The sequence below is a fragment of the Rhineura floridana genome, chromosome 6 (assembly GCF_030035675.1).
Source record: "Rhineura floridana isolate rRhiFlo1 chromosome 6, rRhiFlo1.hap2, whole genome shotgun sequence".
Taxonomy (NCBI): domain Eukaryota; kingdom Metazoa; phylum Chordata; class Lepidosauria; order Squamata; family Rhineuridae; genus Rhineura; species Rhineura floridana.
Genome location: NC_084485.1, coordinates 50,154,429 through 50,169,240, shown reverse-complemented (window position 1 = coordinate 50,169,240; position 14,812 = coordinate 50,154,429). Strand labels below are relative to the sequence as shown.

Below are 14,812 nucleotides of genomic sequence, written 5' to 3'. Positions count from 1 at the left end.
GAAATAACGTGAACGAGAGATTATAGGTTGGAAGGGAGTGGGTCGGCCCTATTCGATAATTTTTGGTTTGGCGGGAATTTATAGTCCAGTTTTCCCTCGTTACGAATTATCCTATGACGATCCGCAAATGGACATTTCATATCTGCTGCCCAATGATGGCGGAGCGAGGGTGTCTCCCTTTCGCTCCCTATTCAATAGGGCCCAAGGGGAGGCGCAAGGAGATTGTTTCGTCCAATCCGCTACATGGAGAAAAGCGCTCTTGCGGGCTCCTTATATAAAGGCTGTCCTGTCTACGAAGCAGCTGTTTTCGCGGTGCTGCTCAGACTCGTAGCGCGTCTGCTGAAGCCAGAGCACCGACAACCTCACAGATTCATAACCTGCCGGAAACATGGTGAGAGTTACTTGGTTTTCTTGCCGCCGGGGTTTTATCCCTATCCAAGCTATTAATAGAGGCATATTATGCGTTTGTTTCTGCCTTATATAATGCAATGTCATTAGAATTTTAAACCCTTTGCTCTTTTCTGTGTCGCGCTAGCATCAGTGGCGCACTCGCGTGCAAACTAGCGACGGAGAGGTGATTTTTTTTTTATAGCGGTCTTTGAGGTAATCTGTGTGCCTTTCCGCTGTGAGTGAAAGAATGTCGGGAAAACATCTTGTAGGTCGGTATGGAATGTGCCACTTAACAGGGCGCGCCGCGATGCGAGGGTTGAGAACAGAAGCTATAGTCGAAGACTGCAATCCTAATCTCCTTTTACCTGGAAGTAAGTCTCGTTGAATCCAGTGGGGCTTACTTCTGAGTAGGCATGGCTAGGGCCGCAGCTTAAGTTGCCTATAGAAGGCTGCTACGATGGTGATGCGTGACTGTTTGGAGCGGGGGGCCCTTTGCTAAGTTGCTGTAGTATCTAAAGGTCAACAGGTATCGTAAGTATACCAGAGAGGCTTATAAAGCAGAACAGTGTTTTTTTCCTTGTTTTCTGTTTGAGACGTGTAGGATGAGTTGGTGAATCTCGAGTTTCTGCAAAAAGTTAGCGTCCAAAGTCCTTGCGTGAGTGACCGGCCTGCAGCGGCTGCACTTAGATCTCTTCAGCCAGGCGTTTTACCGCAACCTCGAGTTGCCCCTCTTGTCTTTCTGCCAGTTTCTCTTAAAGCTTCCGCTGCTGAGAGCCTCAGTTCTCGAAATGTATCTGGGCCTCCTATTAGTAGAGAGGCATTTGGGAATATACAAGAGATGTCTACATGTCCTCAAACCAAAGGACTAACAAAAAGCCAAGAAACGGAATCTTAAAATGTCTTAAGCATGACTCATTGGTTTAGGTGACTTCGAGCTGACATCTCGGAGTCCCTTTCCCTTTGTCTGGAGTGGGGGGGGCAGCAGGGGTGAGAGGTGTGTTTTTTTAGCCACCACCCTTGGTCCTTCTTGTTTCCGTTTTAAATCCTTAAAGACTTAACTGGCTTTATTTGACTAGCTAGTGGTTTTCTTTAGGCGTTTTGGCAGCTTTCTGTTGTGGCATAACTGGTTGGTGCAGTTTTGGCTACTCAACAACACCCCCCTCCCCACTTTACAAGTTTGTAAAGAATTGCTGCAAAATGGTGGGAAGTTTCTAAAGAAGATGGCTGCCTCTCGCAGCCCTTTTATTCTCTGATGTTTCAACATCCTATGACAAAACTGGGGGTTGGGGTTTTTTAAAGACTGTTCTTTCTCTTTGATTTTTGGCATGTAGTTCACAGTGCATTTTTGCATTATCCTTGAATTCTGATTGCTCCATTCTGTCACAAATTAACTATAGAGGTGTGTATTCATATACATATTTACATACACTCTCAAAATTGGCACCAGAGCTTTCCTGTTATATTCTGGCTCTTATTTTTCATACAGTGAGTTCTACAAATGCATCTTAATGCTATAGTCTTTGAAAAACAAGAAGTCAGAAATGTTGCTCTATATGACAGACATTGAATCTCGAAGTGACTGCAAAGACCCAAATTCATTTCTTAACATCTGGCTAAAGTGCTGAACTCAATCTGGCCATTAACGTCATGGCCTTAGATGAATATTAGGTGATGGATGGCTTGTACCCAGACTGTGCCACCAATGCACTCATGCATTTCAATTGTGCTGGCTAAATTATTGTACTTAGAGACTGATTTGTCTGTAGACTTGAAACAGCAGGGAGCAGTATAACAGGTAGTGGAAATTATTGATCTTTTCTCACCATGACTCATGAGGAAGGAAACTGATCAATGACTGAATGTTTTCTCTGTGCGGTCCTTACACTTATGAGGGTACAAAGCTTGACTTAAAATACATATATACTTAGGTTTGTAATTTTTATGCAGGTGAACTCCTGGGTGTGATAATGCAATTGAACTAATATTGGCAGTTTTCCACTATCCATGTGACCACAGTCAGCTACCTTTTGACCTATTTGTCTCTGACTAGAGTATCTTTCTACCTGTGTTTTATATTTGATGTCCTGGTTTAGCTGGGTGAAATGTGTGTTTCATCTACAATTGTCCTTGACTTTGGAGGTACGTAATAAAAGACTTGGAGTTGTAGCCAGTGATGGGTCTATACAGAGTATAATTTAGTTAGATACAACCCTTGAACATGTACATATGTCTCAGAACACAGCTTTAAAGATGGTGGAACTTATAAGGGATGGGAGGGCTGTGGGTATTAAAATAGGATTTTATGAGCTATGTCCTTGGCCATTTATCCAGGAACCACTAACACCAAAGAAGTGGAAGGTGCAAAGAGATTATGAAGGGGTGAGCAAACAGGCTTTATTGGAAATGAACAGAATAAGATTTAAGAGCATAACCTTTTCAGAAATTAAGTTCTTAACTGCTCCTTCACCTCAGAATGAAATACCACTTTGAGCTGTATAGTTGCATACTTATTCTGGGGTATAGAAAATATTACCTGGTGTGGATAATTGATGAGAAGAATCTTTAAATATAAGAATTTAAGGAATATCCCAAAAGTTTTTAAAGCAGATATCACCTGAGCTCCAGATATATGAAAGCAAAGTTAACAAATTAGGACAGCTAATTTAAAAGTACACCAACAGGTTGCTAATTGAGTTAACCACCATTATTCCTAGGTAAAGAATAATTTGGGGACAACCTTAACTTTTTTACATTAAAAGTCTATAATCCAGGGCAAAGATGCATCAGTCAACAAGCAGTGTGAGAAATGAACATTTGCAATACACAAAAATATATTGGAGAATCCAATACTGTACCTGGAGTAGGGGACACTTTAACACAAATCCTAAATCTATCTTAGTTGAAGCATACTTCCTGCATGATAGCATATGAATATCACCATCTGAAATGATGATGACATCTTTCTTAGGAGAAGCAAGCTTGTTATTTAAAGGAACAAATCTTTATTTTATCTTGCATATTTATATACTGTCCTTCAAGACTCACTTGAGTAGCTCATATTAAAAGTTTTAATGCAACAAGCAGTGCATTATAAGAATGCATTAATCACTATGGGAATCTAGTTACAAAGTCCAGGCTATGGTCTGAAGGGACATAAGGCCAGCTCTCAGCTAAGCAGGATCAGGTCTGGTCAGTGCCTGGATAGGAGACCACCTGGGAACCATATGTAAGCTGCCTTGGGTTTCTATATTGAAAAGAAAGGCAGGATATAAAGGTAATAAATAAAAAATAATCTTGCGTTTCCAATCTTCACTGAAAAGCAGGAAAGGTGGAGTGCTGCAGGAAGCCCACGTTCATATGCCCACATCTGGATTGGGTCTGGAAAAGCATGGCTGCCTGGGATTCTAGATGAATAATGCTTCTATAGACGAGTTGACTGGATGGCCAATGACCTTTTCTACTTCCTTGGTTAAGATTGGAGTCAAAGTAGCCGAGACAGATCATTAGACATGTGATTATTGTACACTTGAGTTATCAACATAAATTAGATGTGTTAATTTGTGTCTTCAACTGAAGCATTTATATATTAGCTGTTGTGTGTTCTGTAAATGGTGGATTCCTCTGCTAGCAATACTGCTTTTGCAGCTAGGTAAGCAGTGTTGGGTACACAAAGAAGGCTACTAAGTACCCTTTGTTATCCTCCATGTAGTTGATAACTAACTTGAATTGTGGTTGGCAGCTTTTCTTGAACATATGTTCCCTATTTAATGGATTTAGTGGCAGTTTGCCTTTCATGTTATTGTGAAGAACAAAGAAAGAGAAAACTGTATTAACTTGCCCCTTCTGTCTCCCTTCATATAGCGTGAGTGCATCTCAATCCATGTTGGTCAAGCTGGTGTGCAAATTGGCAATGCATGTTGGGAACTCTACTGTTTGGAGCATGGCATTCAGCCTAATGGCACAATGCCAAGTGACAAAACAATCGGTGGTGGAGATGACTCATTCAACACCTTCTTCAGTGAAACTGGCGCAGGAAAGCACGTCCCTCGTGCTGTATTTGTGGATTTGGAACCATCAGTGATAGGTAAAATAGACATAGCCTGTGTGGTTGGGATGGATGTAAGATGTGTTGTGGGAAGATCTGTATAACAAAAGCCTGGAATGTCTGAAGATCCCATTTTTCTTGTTACCGTTTAGATACTATGTGAACACCTTGCATGAGCTTATGAGCTTAACATAGTCAGAGCAAAGCACAGTAGATATTTATTTTTAAATATCTGGTTAAGATATCTATTATAATTGAAGTTTAGAGAGAAATTAGATAGTACTTTGCTTTGATGTATGATATAAAAGTATTGCTTGGGTTAAGGTGTAGCTTCTTAACTTGTTACTTGAAAGATGAGATTGCAGGAGTCTTCCCTAAATTTTAACGATACAACTAAGTTTCTGCAAATAGGAAAAAAAACAAGTCTTGTGGCATCTTAAAAGACTAAGGGTCATAGCCATATAAGTATTAGAGTAGACCCACTGAAATTAATAGACCTATGTTAGTCATGTCTATTCATTTCTGTGGGTCTACAAGTACGACTAATGGATACAACAACACAATTGTTCTTCTTTAAGGTGCTACAAGACTCTTTGTGTCTTGCTGCAACAGACTAGCATACCTATCCTCTGGTACTCAGAGCTAGAAAAACATTTTAACCCACTTACTGGATACTGTTGCTAACTGTTTATACTTTATGTATGTACTCTTGTATTTCAAAAATCATTCCTTATACTAAAATAACCTGTGCTAGGAGATTGCTATCAGTGTCAAAGCAAAACAAAATCCTGTACCATTAGTAGAAAAAAATTGAATACAATTCCTTGGCTCTTTCTGTTTAAGTTTTATATACCTACAAAACTACTTTTTAGAATTGTAGAGAAGGCCTGCCTTAGAGGTGTTTCAGACACTAACAAAATAATGAATTTTATTTGCATACTATTTTTATTGTACAATTACTTGTGCTTTTGGTTGCAGATGAAGTGAGGAATGGGACATATAAACAACTCTTTCACCCCGAACAGCTGATTTCCGGCAAGGAAGATGCTGCTAATAATTATGCAAGAGGTCACTACACTGTGGGCAAAGAAATAATTGATCTAGTATTGGAGCGTGTCAGGAAATTGGTATGTTCCATTACTTTTACACAATCAAACTTGCACTGAAACATTTTGCCCTTTTTAAAAGCCAGTTATGGATGTTCAATATCCATCTGTCATTCTGTGCCTGTCAAAAGGTAAATATTCTTGGGCTCTTTTGTAGCTTTCCTGAATTTGGGGGTGGTGGTATGTAACTCTTGATGCTGTTAGAAAACTGATAGTTGATTCAGGCTTTTCAGTCTGGTTAGGACCATGAGGTAGGCTTGAAGGCACAAGTATGGCATGGCTAACCATCTCACCTGCCTAGTTGCTATATTTCCTGTTGGTATAGAAGGCCCCTGTAAAGGGACTGATGCTATTTTAAAAAATTGGTTTCTGCCATTTTCGTGGATTTGGCCTCCTCTCTCATGGTTTTAGAATTGAGCCAAAGAGGAATGAGGCTAATGATAACTAAGATAAGAAAGAGCTGAATCCTGAAGGCCAGAATATTTCAATTATAATATTTGTTGTCTTCTATTGCTTCATAGAACTGTGGTTTTATATATATACACAAACACACACATTCTGTGGTTGTCCAGAGAATATCAGCTACTGGGTGACTGAAATAAATAAAACTAAATATGGCTTAGTCCATGGACTTAAGGAATTTGCCTGTGACCTCTGTATAATACAAAGTGTAGCAAATATTTGGTCTGGGGACTACTCACAGTTGTTGCTGTAAACTTGTACACAAGGAGTTCTACTTTGACTACATTTGGAATCCTCTTTTTTTCTTACAATGTTTTGTGGGGAACCCCATTATAAATCATAACAATAGTGACTTGAACTATAAGGAAATGTTTTGCTACCAGGCAGAAAACAATATAAGGAGGTAAGGACAAATGAACAAAACCCATTCTCAAATATCAATATACTGACCTGCTACAATGTGTATTTCCCCCGACAGGCTGACCAGTGCACTGGCTTGCAAGGATTCCTGATCTTCCACAGTTTTGGAGGAGGCACTGGTTCCGGTTTCACTTCTCTGCTGATGGAACGCCTCTCAGTCGACTATGGAAAGAAATCAAAATTAGAATTTGCCATATACCCAGCTCCCCAAGTTTCAACTGCTGTTGTTGAGCCATATAACTCTATCCTGACTACCCACACCACCCTTGAACATTCTGACTGTGCCTTCATGGTTGATAATGAAGCCATCTATGACATTTGTCGTAGGAACCTGGATATTGAACGCCCTACCTACACCAACCTCAACCGTCTCATTGGTCAGATTGTTTCCTCAATCACTGCCTCTCTCAGATTTGATGGTGCCTTAAATGTGGATCTAACAGAGTTCCAGACAAACCTGGTGCCTTACCCCAGAATTCACTTTCCCCTTGTAACATATTCCCCCATTATTTCGGCAGAGAAGGCCTACCATGAGCAGCTCTCTGTCTCTGAGATTACCAATGCTTGCTTTGAGCCATCTAATCAAATGGTAAAATGTGATCCTCGTCATGGCAAATACATGGCTTGTTGTATGTTGTATCGTGGAGATGTTGTCCCCAAGGATGTCAACGCTGCTATTGCTGCTATCAAAACAAAGCGTACCATTCAATTTGTTGACTGGTGCCCTACTGGTTTTAAGGTAAGTGCTGCTGACTGAATTAAAAATGGCTTACTCCATGTCTACATTTGTAGGTTCTTTAATAAGCACATCACTAGTATATAATTTTTGAAGAGGCTGGTTGATCATAATCTTGGTGGGAGGGCACTTACATTTTCCTGCAGTTACATGAAGGAGATAAAGCAGTCTGTATTCTGCTTGCTGTATATAAACTAACTAAAGCTGATTCAAATGTTAACAATTAAGGCTTTTTCATATAAAATACCTTTTAATATTAGTCATGCTAGATTAACGTACTACATGGAGGGCATTTAAAAAGGGGAGCAATGAGCTCTTAACAAAGTTATAAAATGATGCAGAGAAAAAATTACGCTGATGACTAATGATGTTACAGCTTCTAATAATAGTCATGGGAAACCTGGCCTAATACCATGTGGGTGGGTGCAGCTCAGGGAGAGAAGGAGGGCAGGAGAAGAAAAAACAAGGGAGAGCCAAAATGGAAGGCTGAAGAAAATAAGCCCTCTGCAAGTGATCACTTCTGATTTCTGGCAAGAGCTATCTGTCAATCCTCACTGAGTAGGAAGAAAGGGAGTGCGAAAAAGCATGCAGCCCTTGACAGAAAAGATTCCCCACTCTGCTCTTGTGGGAGGAACATGTTTGCTAACTGGGAAGAATAGCAACAAAATACTGCAGTTTGCAAATGAGTAAAGTATTTCCCTATAACAAAAATACTACTTTGTGGAAACGTGTCAGGATACCTCTCTGGTTAGGCATTTGTTATGTTCAAATCAATCTGGGAAAGTCTACATCAAAAGTTGTTAAAATGAATACAAAGTTCTACACTCCCAACCCCGGTGTTCTTAACACAGTGTAATCTTGACCTTGAATTTACTGTATGCAGCAGCTTTCTGACATGTAAACAAGCAACATGTTAGATATTCTTGTGATCTAGGAAACATTATAATGACTGTACTTTTATCGATTGATTTTTTTTCTAGGTAGGTATTAATTACCAGCCCCCAACAGTAGTTCCTGGGGGTGACTTGGCCAAAGTCCAACGTGCTGTCTGTATGCTTAGCAATACCACAGCCATTGCAGAGGCCTGGGCCCGTCTGGACCACAAATTTGACTTAATGTATGCCAAGCGTGCGTTTGTCCATTGGTATGTAGGAGAAGGAATGGAGGAAGGAGAATTTTCTGAGGCCCGCGAGGATCTGGCTGCACTTGAGAAGGATTATGAAGAAGTGGGCACAGACTCCTTGGATGGTGAAGATGAAGGCGAGGAGTATTAAACTTCACACAAGTCTGTTGTATGGCTGTTACCATTTGCTACTGTATCTGTAGTAAAAAGTAAATGGGGAACACATCACAAATGTAAACTGTACACCTAGCATTCCATGCCAAAGTGCTTGGAATGAAATCATTTATAACCAAGATAATTTACCAGTCGATTTCGATGATGCAGGCACTAAAGCATTCAGCTGAATACAAACAAATAAAGTCACCTTGCGTATTAACTAACACGTATTTGTTTCATTGCTACATGTCCTAATGCACCCTAAAGCAAGCAATTTTTATGGAGAGGAGTGAAATGGTAAACTTGTTTACAGTTTAATCCTGCACTATCTCCAAGTAGACCAGAATGTTAGTAGTATTTGTGAGTAGTGAGTATATATTCTGCTAGTAGCCAATATAACACTCCAGTCCTAGACACACTTACTTGGAATTGCTAAATACTAACTAAATAACCAAATTTGTGTTATATTTTAATTGAACCCAAAAAGCACCTGCTGGATCTAGTTCAGCATCCTGTTCTCACAGTGGCCAACTGGATGCCTATGGGAAGCTGGCAAGCAAGACCTGAGTGCAACAGCACTGTCCCCTCCTGCAAATTCCAGCAACTGAAATTCAGAAGCATACTGTCTCCAACAGTGGAGGTAAAACACAGTCATCATGGTTAGTAGCCGCTGATAGCCATGTCCTTTTAATTGGTCTTATTAAAAATAGAAATATAATAAATGGCCCCTCACAACCTGCCTGTTCACTAGAGGGGTGAAAAAAGGTCACCAGAACAAGATGCAGTAGGAGAAAAGGGCAAAAGGGGGTGTGGAAGATAAGGGGAAGTGAAACTGCACAGGAACCCAGGATTAAAATGAAAATTTTGGCATATAAACTGCAGAGTTGCCCCCTGATACATGAACCAAATTATGCCCATTTACATTGTATGAATGCTAAAGTCCAAGACTGTATCTTAGCAGCCTACCAATGTATTTGTATTGAGTTTGGTTTAGTTAGCGGTGGAAATCTAAAATAGTTTGATAGCATAGAGAATCAGTTTGGCAGTGCCATATGGCAGCTTAAGTTTTACTTGGGCTTAGTTGTAATATGATATTGTTGCAAGGCCAAATATTGCATAATCTGAAGTTTGTACATTCAGGTATAAAAACATTTAGAGTGTAATATCCAGTCATAGCGCTGTGTGTTCCATAGCAAATGGTGGAAGATCAGCTAGCATGGGTTCTCAACAAGGGGGGAATCCCCCCCTCGGGGGGGAATAGGACCACTGTTCAGCAAAGTGTGATGTCCTGTAGATTATGTACAATCTGTAAAATTGTAGTTTGTTTTTAATTTAATCTGCGACATTCAATAAAGTTTATTGAATGTTACAGATTAAAATCGATTCTTGAACATGCAGTATCATTTTCATTTGCAAAATTAAATTATTTAAAGACCAGAAAGTGCTCCAAGAAATTCTGTTATAATATAAACTAAGAAATTTTTCTCACGAGAAACACCACCGTCACTTGCGAAACGTCAACATGCTATGAGAGACTATCTTGGGAAGGGGGGAATTATATTCTGAACAATGGTGAAAGGGGAATGGAGCAAAAAAAGGTTGAGAACCACTGAGCTAGAGAAAAAGATGGTCAGCCTACCTTCAGGTCTGATCAGTATTGTGGCACCCACTTCTATTTTTTGAGTGACCAGATCCTTTGGTAGACTGGGATGACCCTATTTACATAAAGCTTTAACACACGTGTGCCTCCTGCCCCACAACTTGAAGATGTGAGCTAGCAACCTAACCTTGCATGTGCCTGGGCCCCCCATGTCCTGTGTTTTGGTGTTGGTAGAAATGCAACAACAGAAGTAGGAAAAAATACAACCGGTAAGAGTTGTTTATGTGGGATTTAGGGCCTTGGAAATAGAGTTGGACCAGTGTTTTGTGAACTGGGCTGGGAACTACTAGTGGGTCTTAGGCCCCTTTCAAGTGGGCCTCAATGCCACAGCCTGCCCAGTGCCTCACTTGCCTGCCCTGCCCTATAGCCATGTGGTGCCCACATCAGCAACTCCTTGCATGCTGAATAAAGGGGACCAGGAGAGAGATGTTCAAAGGGGAGGCAAGAAGGAAGATCCTCTTCTGAGGAGAAAGGGTCAAAGGAAGGTATTGAACAAAATTAGAAAGTGAAATAAAAGGTTAATAATTTTTATACAACTGGAAATAGGGAGGTGCTGAGAATAAAGCTGTAGGAGGAATAACTGAATGTAAAAAAGAAATTACAGGACAGGTAAAAACTCAAACAATTTGAGGCATATGGGAATAGGAAGGGGAAAATAGAAAAGAAGAACCTTCACTTAGAGCCTCTGGATCAGCAAATTCTGCCTGAAATGAGCCCGAATCCTCCAGAGCAAATGTCTGTACTTGAGAAAAGCTGAGCTGTGACAACTTGTCATAAGAACATGCTGTGGCAATTAATTTAGCAATTTCCAGAGATCGATTAAATATCAGCAGAAAGTGATGTCAGCAATTGCCAGCTGATTATGCTCAACCTGCCACCATAAGTTTTGAATTCCTGCTGTAGACTATACCTCATCCTTCACCAGCCTAGGGCCCTCAAGGTGTTTGGACTGTAACTCCATCAGCCCCAGCCAGCATGACCATATTGGGTGGGGGGCATCAAGTTGGAGAAGGCTGCATTGTTCTTTTCCCTGGAGTCTTGACAAAGACATCCTAGCACAGCTTTTGATGGGGGCTGATGGGAACTGTAATCCAAAACATCTAGGGTACTTGGCTGGGGAAGGCTAGCTATTCCAACAACATTGTCACAAATGTGACTAATGTATGTGAACACTTCTATGTTCAGAGGTCATCTGGGAGAAAATGTGTGCATGTTTCAAATGTGTGTTCAGCCAGTTGAAAAGTACAACCTCCCCACTATCTCTTGATAAAAAAAACAGTAGGACAACCCAGATCAAACTTGATCATTCTTGCGTTGCTGATGTAACATTGGTTAAACTGTTGTGTGGGCCTGTACCTTAACGGACCAAAACTAAATTTCCTCTATAAATTATGCAGAGTATATACATTTAGATATATTTCCTTACCTTGTTAACGCTTTGCATCTGTTAACAAGGGGGAGGTGCACTGAGTTCCTGCCACTGATTTTTCCAATACTATGATAAATGAAGTTACTTTCAGAAATCTGACACCCAGGTTATCAGATGCTTCGCTTAAGTGTGTTCCTGTGGATAGCTGTTTGGTATGTGGAGAACCTTAAGAATGTCTAAACCAGGACTTACTTTAAACCCCAAAGGTGGTAGCTAACTAATTTAATGTTATCTCTTACGAACTTGATTTCTTTCTTCCCCACCTCCCCAATCTTGCTGCTTTCTGGAGTATAATGGCCTGTAATGTTTGTAACTTACTTAATTTCCATACTTTATGGCCTATAGCCATATAGCCCTATGCTTACCGAATTCACATTATAAATGACCAAAATCTGTAATCTGCAAAAATACCTTTTGCTTCTGGATTTACTGCCATCACTTCTATCCTAATGGATTTATATTAACTGTGGCATGATAAGTACATAACTAAGAGTTTTGTATGTAGGGGTGTAGTTGTCTCGGGGAGGGGTCTAAGATCTTTTAATTTTTTGGGAGCAGGGTCCCTCTGTCTCCAGGATCTTAGAAGCCAATTAAGCATGAAAGGGGAGCATGCTAGCCACGAGAAGAGTCTTCTAACATGCTGCTTCATCTTTTCCTGCTGATTGGAGCCAATCAGAGTCAAAAGTTAGCCACAGAGAAGACCCTTCTCAATAGCTAACACTCCCTTTTCATGCTTATTGGCTCCTAGGGATGCCTGTTGTGGGAGAAGGTACTAACAAGGATCTCATACTCAACCCAGCAGCAAAATAGGGAGGGTGTGGCTGTGACTAATATGAAGGGACCCTGCACTTCTGAATTTGCCACCACACTACTGCCTGTGTGGGGTTTCTTTGATGGGTTTCAGCCAATTCCCCATCCCACCCTTTTTTAAGTGCCCCCCATGCAAGAATCTATTAAACATGATGACTGTCCTCCCCCTTTCATACTATTAAGTGCAATTTTTAGATTTGATTTTGATGCATATTAACTGTAAATTAGTGTGTACTGTAAAGGAATGCTTAAAAGTGTTTTGCCATGATGGGTTTGTCTTATGCACTCTTTGTCAAATAGACCTGCTTGTCTGGGAAGGCAAGTGTGGGGAACTACCCTTAAGACTAAACCACTTAAATTGTGAGGTCCTGCCACTGGCAATTGTTTGGTAATGTGCCTGAGACCAAATGGTCTTTTGTTACTATGATTGAGCTATTTCTGATGTTTAACATTTTTGAATATTTTAAACAAAGTATTTGGTAATGGTAGGGAGAGAGAAACACCTCTCCATTTTTTATTGGATCCACTTCTGTAAAATCATCATAGTTACTGGTATGTATTTATTTCTACCCCTTACGGAGCTATGATAGAGGATAGTGTGGGGACAATCTGCTTTCCTTGTTAACAATTTTATTTGTCATTGCCTAAAGCAGGCAAGGCCCTTTTTAACATGTCACTTTCCAGTCACAAGCTGTTCTTGGCACACACAAAAAAGAAAAAGCTTATAAGACTTATGAAAACAGGTCTTGCTCTTATTTACCCAAGCTCCAACAGAGGTGGTACTGGGCAGAATGTGTTCAATATATGCTTAACCTTGACTACTAGTAACCGAAGTTTTGCAGAAAGCTGTGGGAAGTTTATAATGGTAGTAATTTTGTAGACAGTTTTTATTTTCCCTTTAACTCATTTTATGGTGAGAGTGCTGAGTTCCTTCTCTGTCACAAGGAACATTTATGCCTTTTTACGAGAGAGTTACTTTGGCAAAACAGACTGCCTATATTAAATTAATATGTACCACAGCATTTTGTTCCTAAATGTTGAAGATCAAAAAGGTATAATATCCACCAAATTACTTCATATGGAAGTATACTAGCAAAGAAAGTAAAGCATGTTGGCAGTGGGTGAGCCCAGAGCCAAAAAGTGGATGGGACCAGAGCAAAAAGGGAGCAGGGCAGCCCCTTCTCTCTCTCAGGAACAGCTAACCACTGCCCCATGTGATGAGATGCATCAATGCAGCCACTTGGGGAAGAATCTTCGAGATCTAGCGGGGCTCTATCAGCTCAGGCTGTCCATTATACTCCTTCCTGCCTAGGGGGAGCCAAAGGACTTCCTTGTTCACTTAGACTAGTTTTACTTGGACCACAAGGTCTAAGAGGGATGGAGTAGAAATTGGACACAGTTGGCATTTAAAGGCAAACTCACTTTATTCACACATGCAGAAACAATAGAAAAATGCATATACTAGGCTAATGCATGCATGAAAATCCATATATTTCTGAAAATAGTGTACCAAAATGTATTATTTTAGAGAAATCTGCTTGGCAAAGATGTGTCTATTAGGCAGAACTGGATACAAAAATGTATGTATTAGGAGAAATCCATACTAAACTGCTGATAGACTTTTTTAAAAAAAATCACAAACTGATGTGGAAAGGTGGAGAGCTGAACTTAAGATGGTAAAAAATGAGAAACTGAGAAATGGACAGATCCCTAACCTGAGTTCTGGCAGGTCCTGCATTTCTCATCTTGGTTGCTGTTGGATCCTGGTTGCCCTTTAGTCCTGGCTCCCAGTCCCCAGCTCCTGGTATTCTCTAGGCTTCTGCCCTTGGACCATACCTGACACAATGTACTCTCTGCCGCCCTCTTTCCCCATATTCCCCCTCTGTGCCACCCACATGAAGCAAGGCCAAAGGCAATACGTTGCCTACCCCTATTCTAGAGCTTGTGTTTGCACAAATAACGTGATTCTCTGCATCTCTACTCAGTAATAAGCCCCACTGTATTCAGTGGGGCTTCCTCCCAGTTAAATGTGCATAGAATTGACCCAGATAGCTTCAAACTCTGCCTAAAACTAAAAGAAATCCCAAAGCCTATTTATTACTTCCAAAAATTGATGATTGTTTGGGACAGGGCTGTGGAGTTGGAGTCGGGAGCAATTTTGGGTGGAGTCGGAGTTGGTAGAAATGTACCGACTCCAATTCAGACTCCTTCATAAATGGCAAATGTATATTAACTAGTAATAACACATTTACTGTAGTAAAATGGTAGCACAAGGCATTTCATCACCACCACGTGAAGCCAGAGCTTGGAAAAGTTACTTTTTTGAACTACAACTCCCACGAGCCCAATCCCTGGGGCTGATGGGAGTTGTAGTTTTAAAAAGTAACTTTTCCAAGCTCTGGCTTCACGTGGTGGTGATGAAATGCCTTGTGCTACCATTTTACTACAGTAAATGTGTTATTACTAGTTAATATA

The 14,812-nt window shown here is 40.5% G+C and overlaps 1 protein-coding gene across 1 annotated transcript; it reads left to right on the top strand.

Moving 5' to 3' along the window:
* The first annotated feature begins 280 nt into the window (after window positions 1–280).
* LOC133387295 (tubulin alpha-8 chain) lies at window positions 281–8,658 on the top strand. The gene is made up of 5 exons (XM_061631782.1): window positions 281–391; window positions 4,252–4,474; window positions 5,414–5,562; window positions 6,482–7,162; window positions 8,140–8,658. Exons 1-5 carry the CDS (start codon window positions 389–391, stop codon window positions 8,431–8,433), a joined length of 1,350 nt encoding a protein of 449 aa, XP_061487766.1. The 5' UTR covers window positions 281–388; the 3' UTR covers window positions 8,434–8,658.
* Window positions 8,659–14,812: the final 6,154 nt, after the last annotated feature.

Coding starts and splice junctions, on each gene's coding strand:
- LOC133387295 (XM_061631782.1), top strand. Junction 5,563..6,481: donor TGGAGCGTGTCAGGAAATTG/GTATGTTCCATT, acceptor TTCCCCCGACAG/GCTGACCAGTGCACTGGCTT. Junction 7,163..8,139: donor GGTGCCCTACTGGTTTTAAG/GTAAGTGCTGCT, acceptor TTTTTTTTCTAG/GTAGGTATTAATTACCAGCC.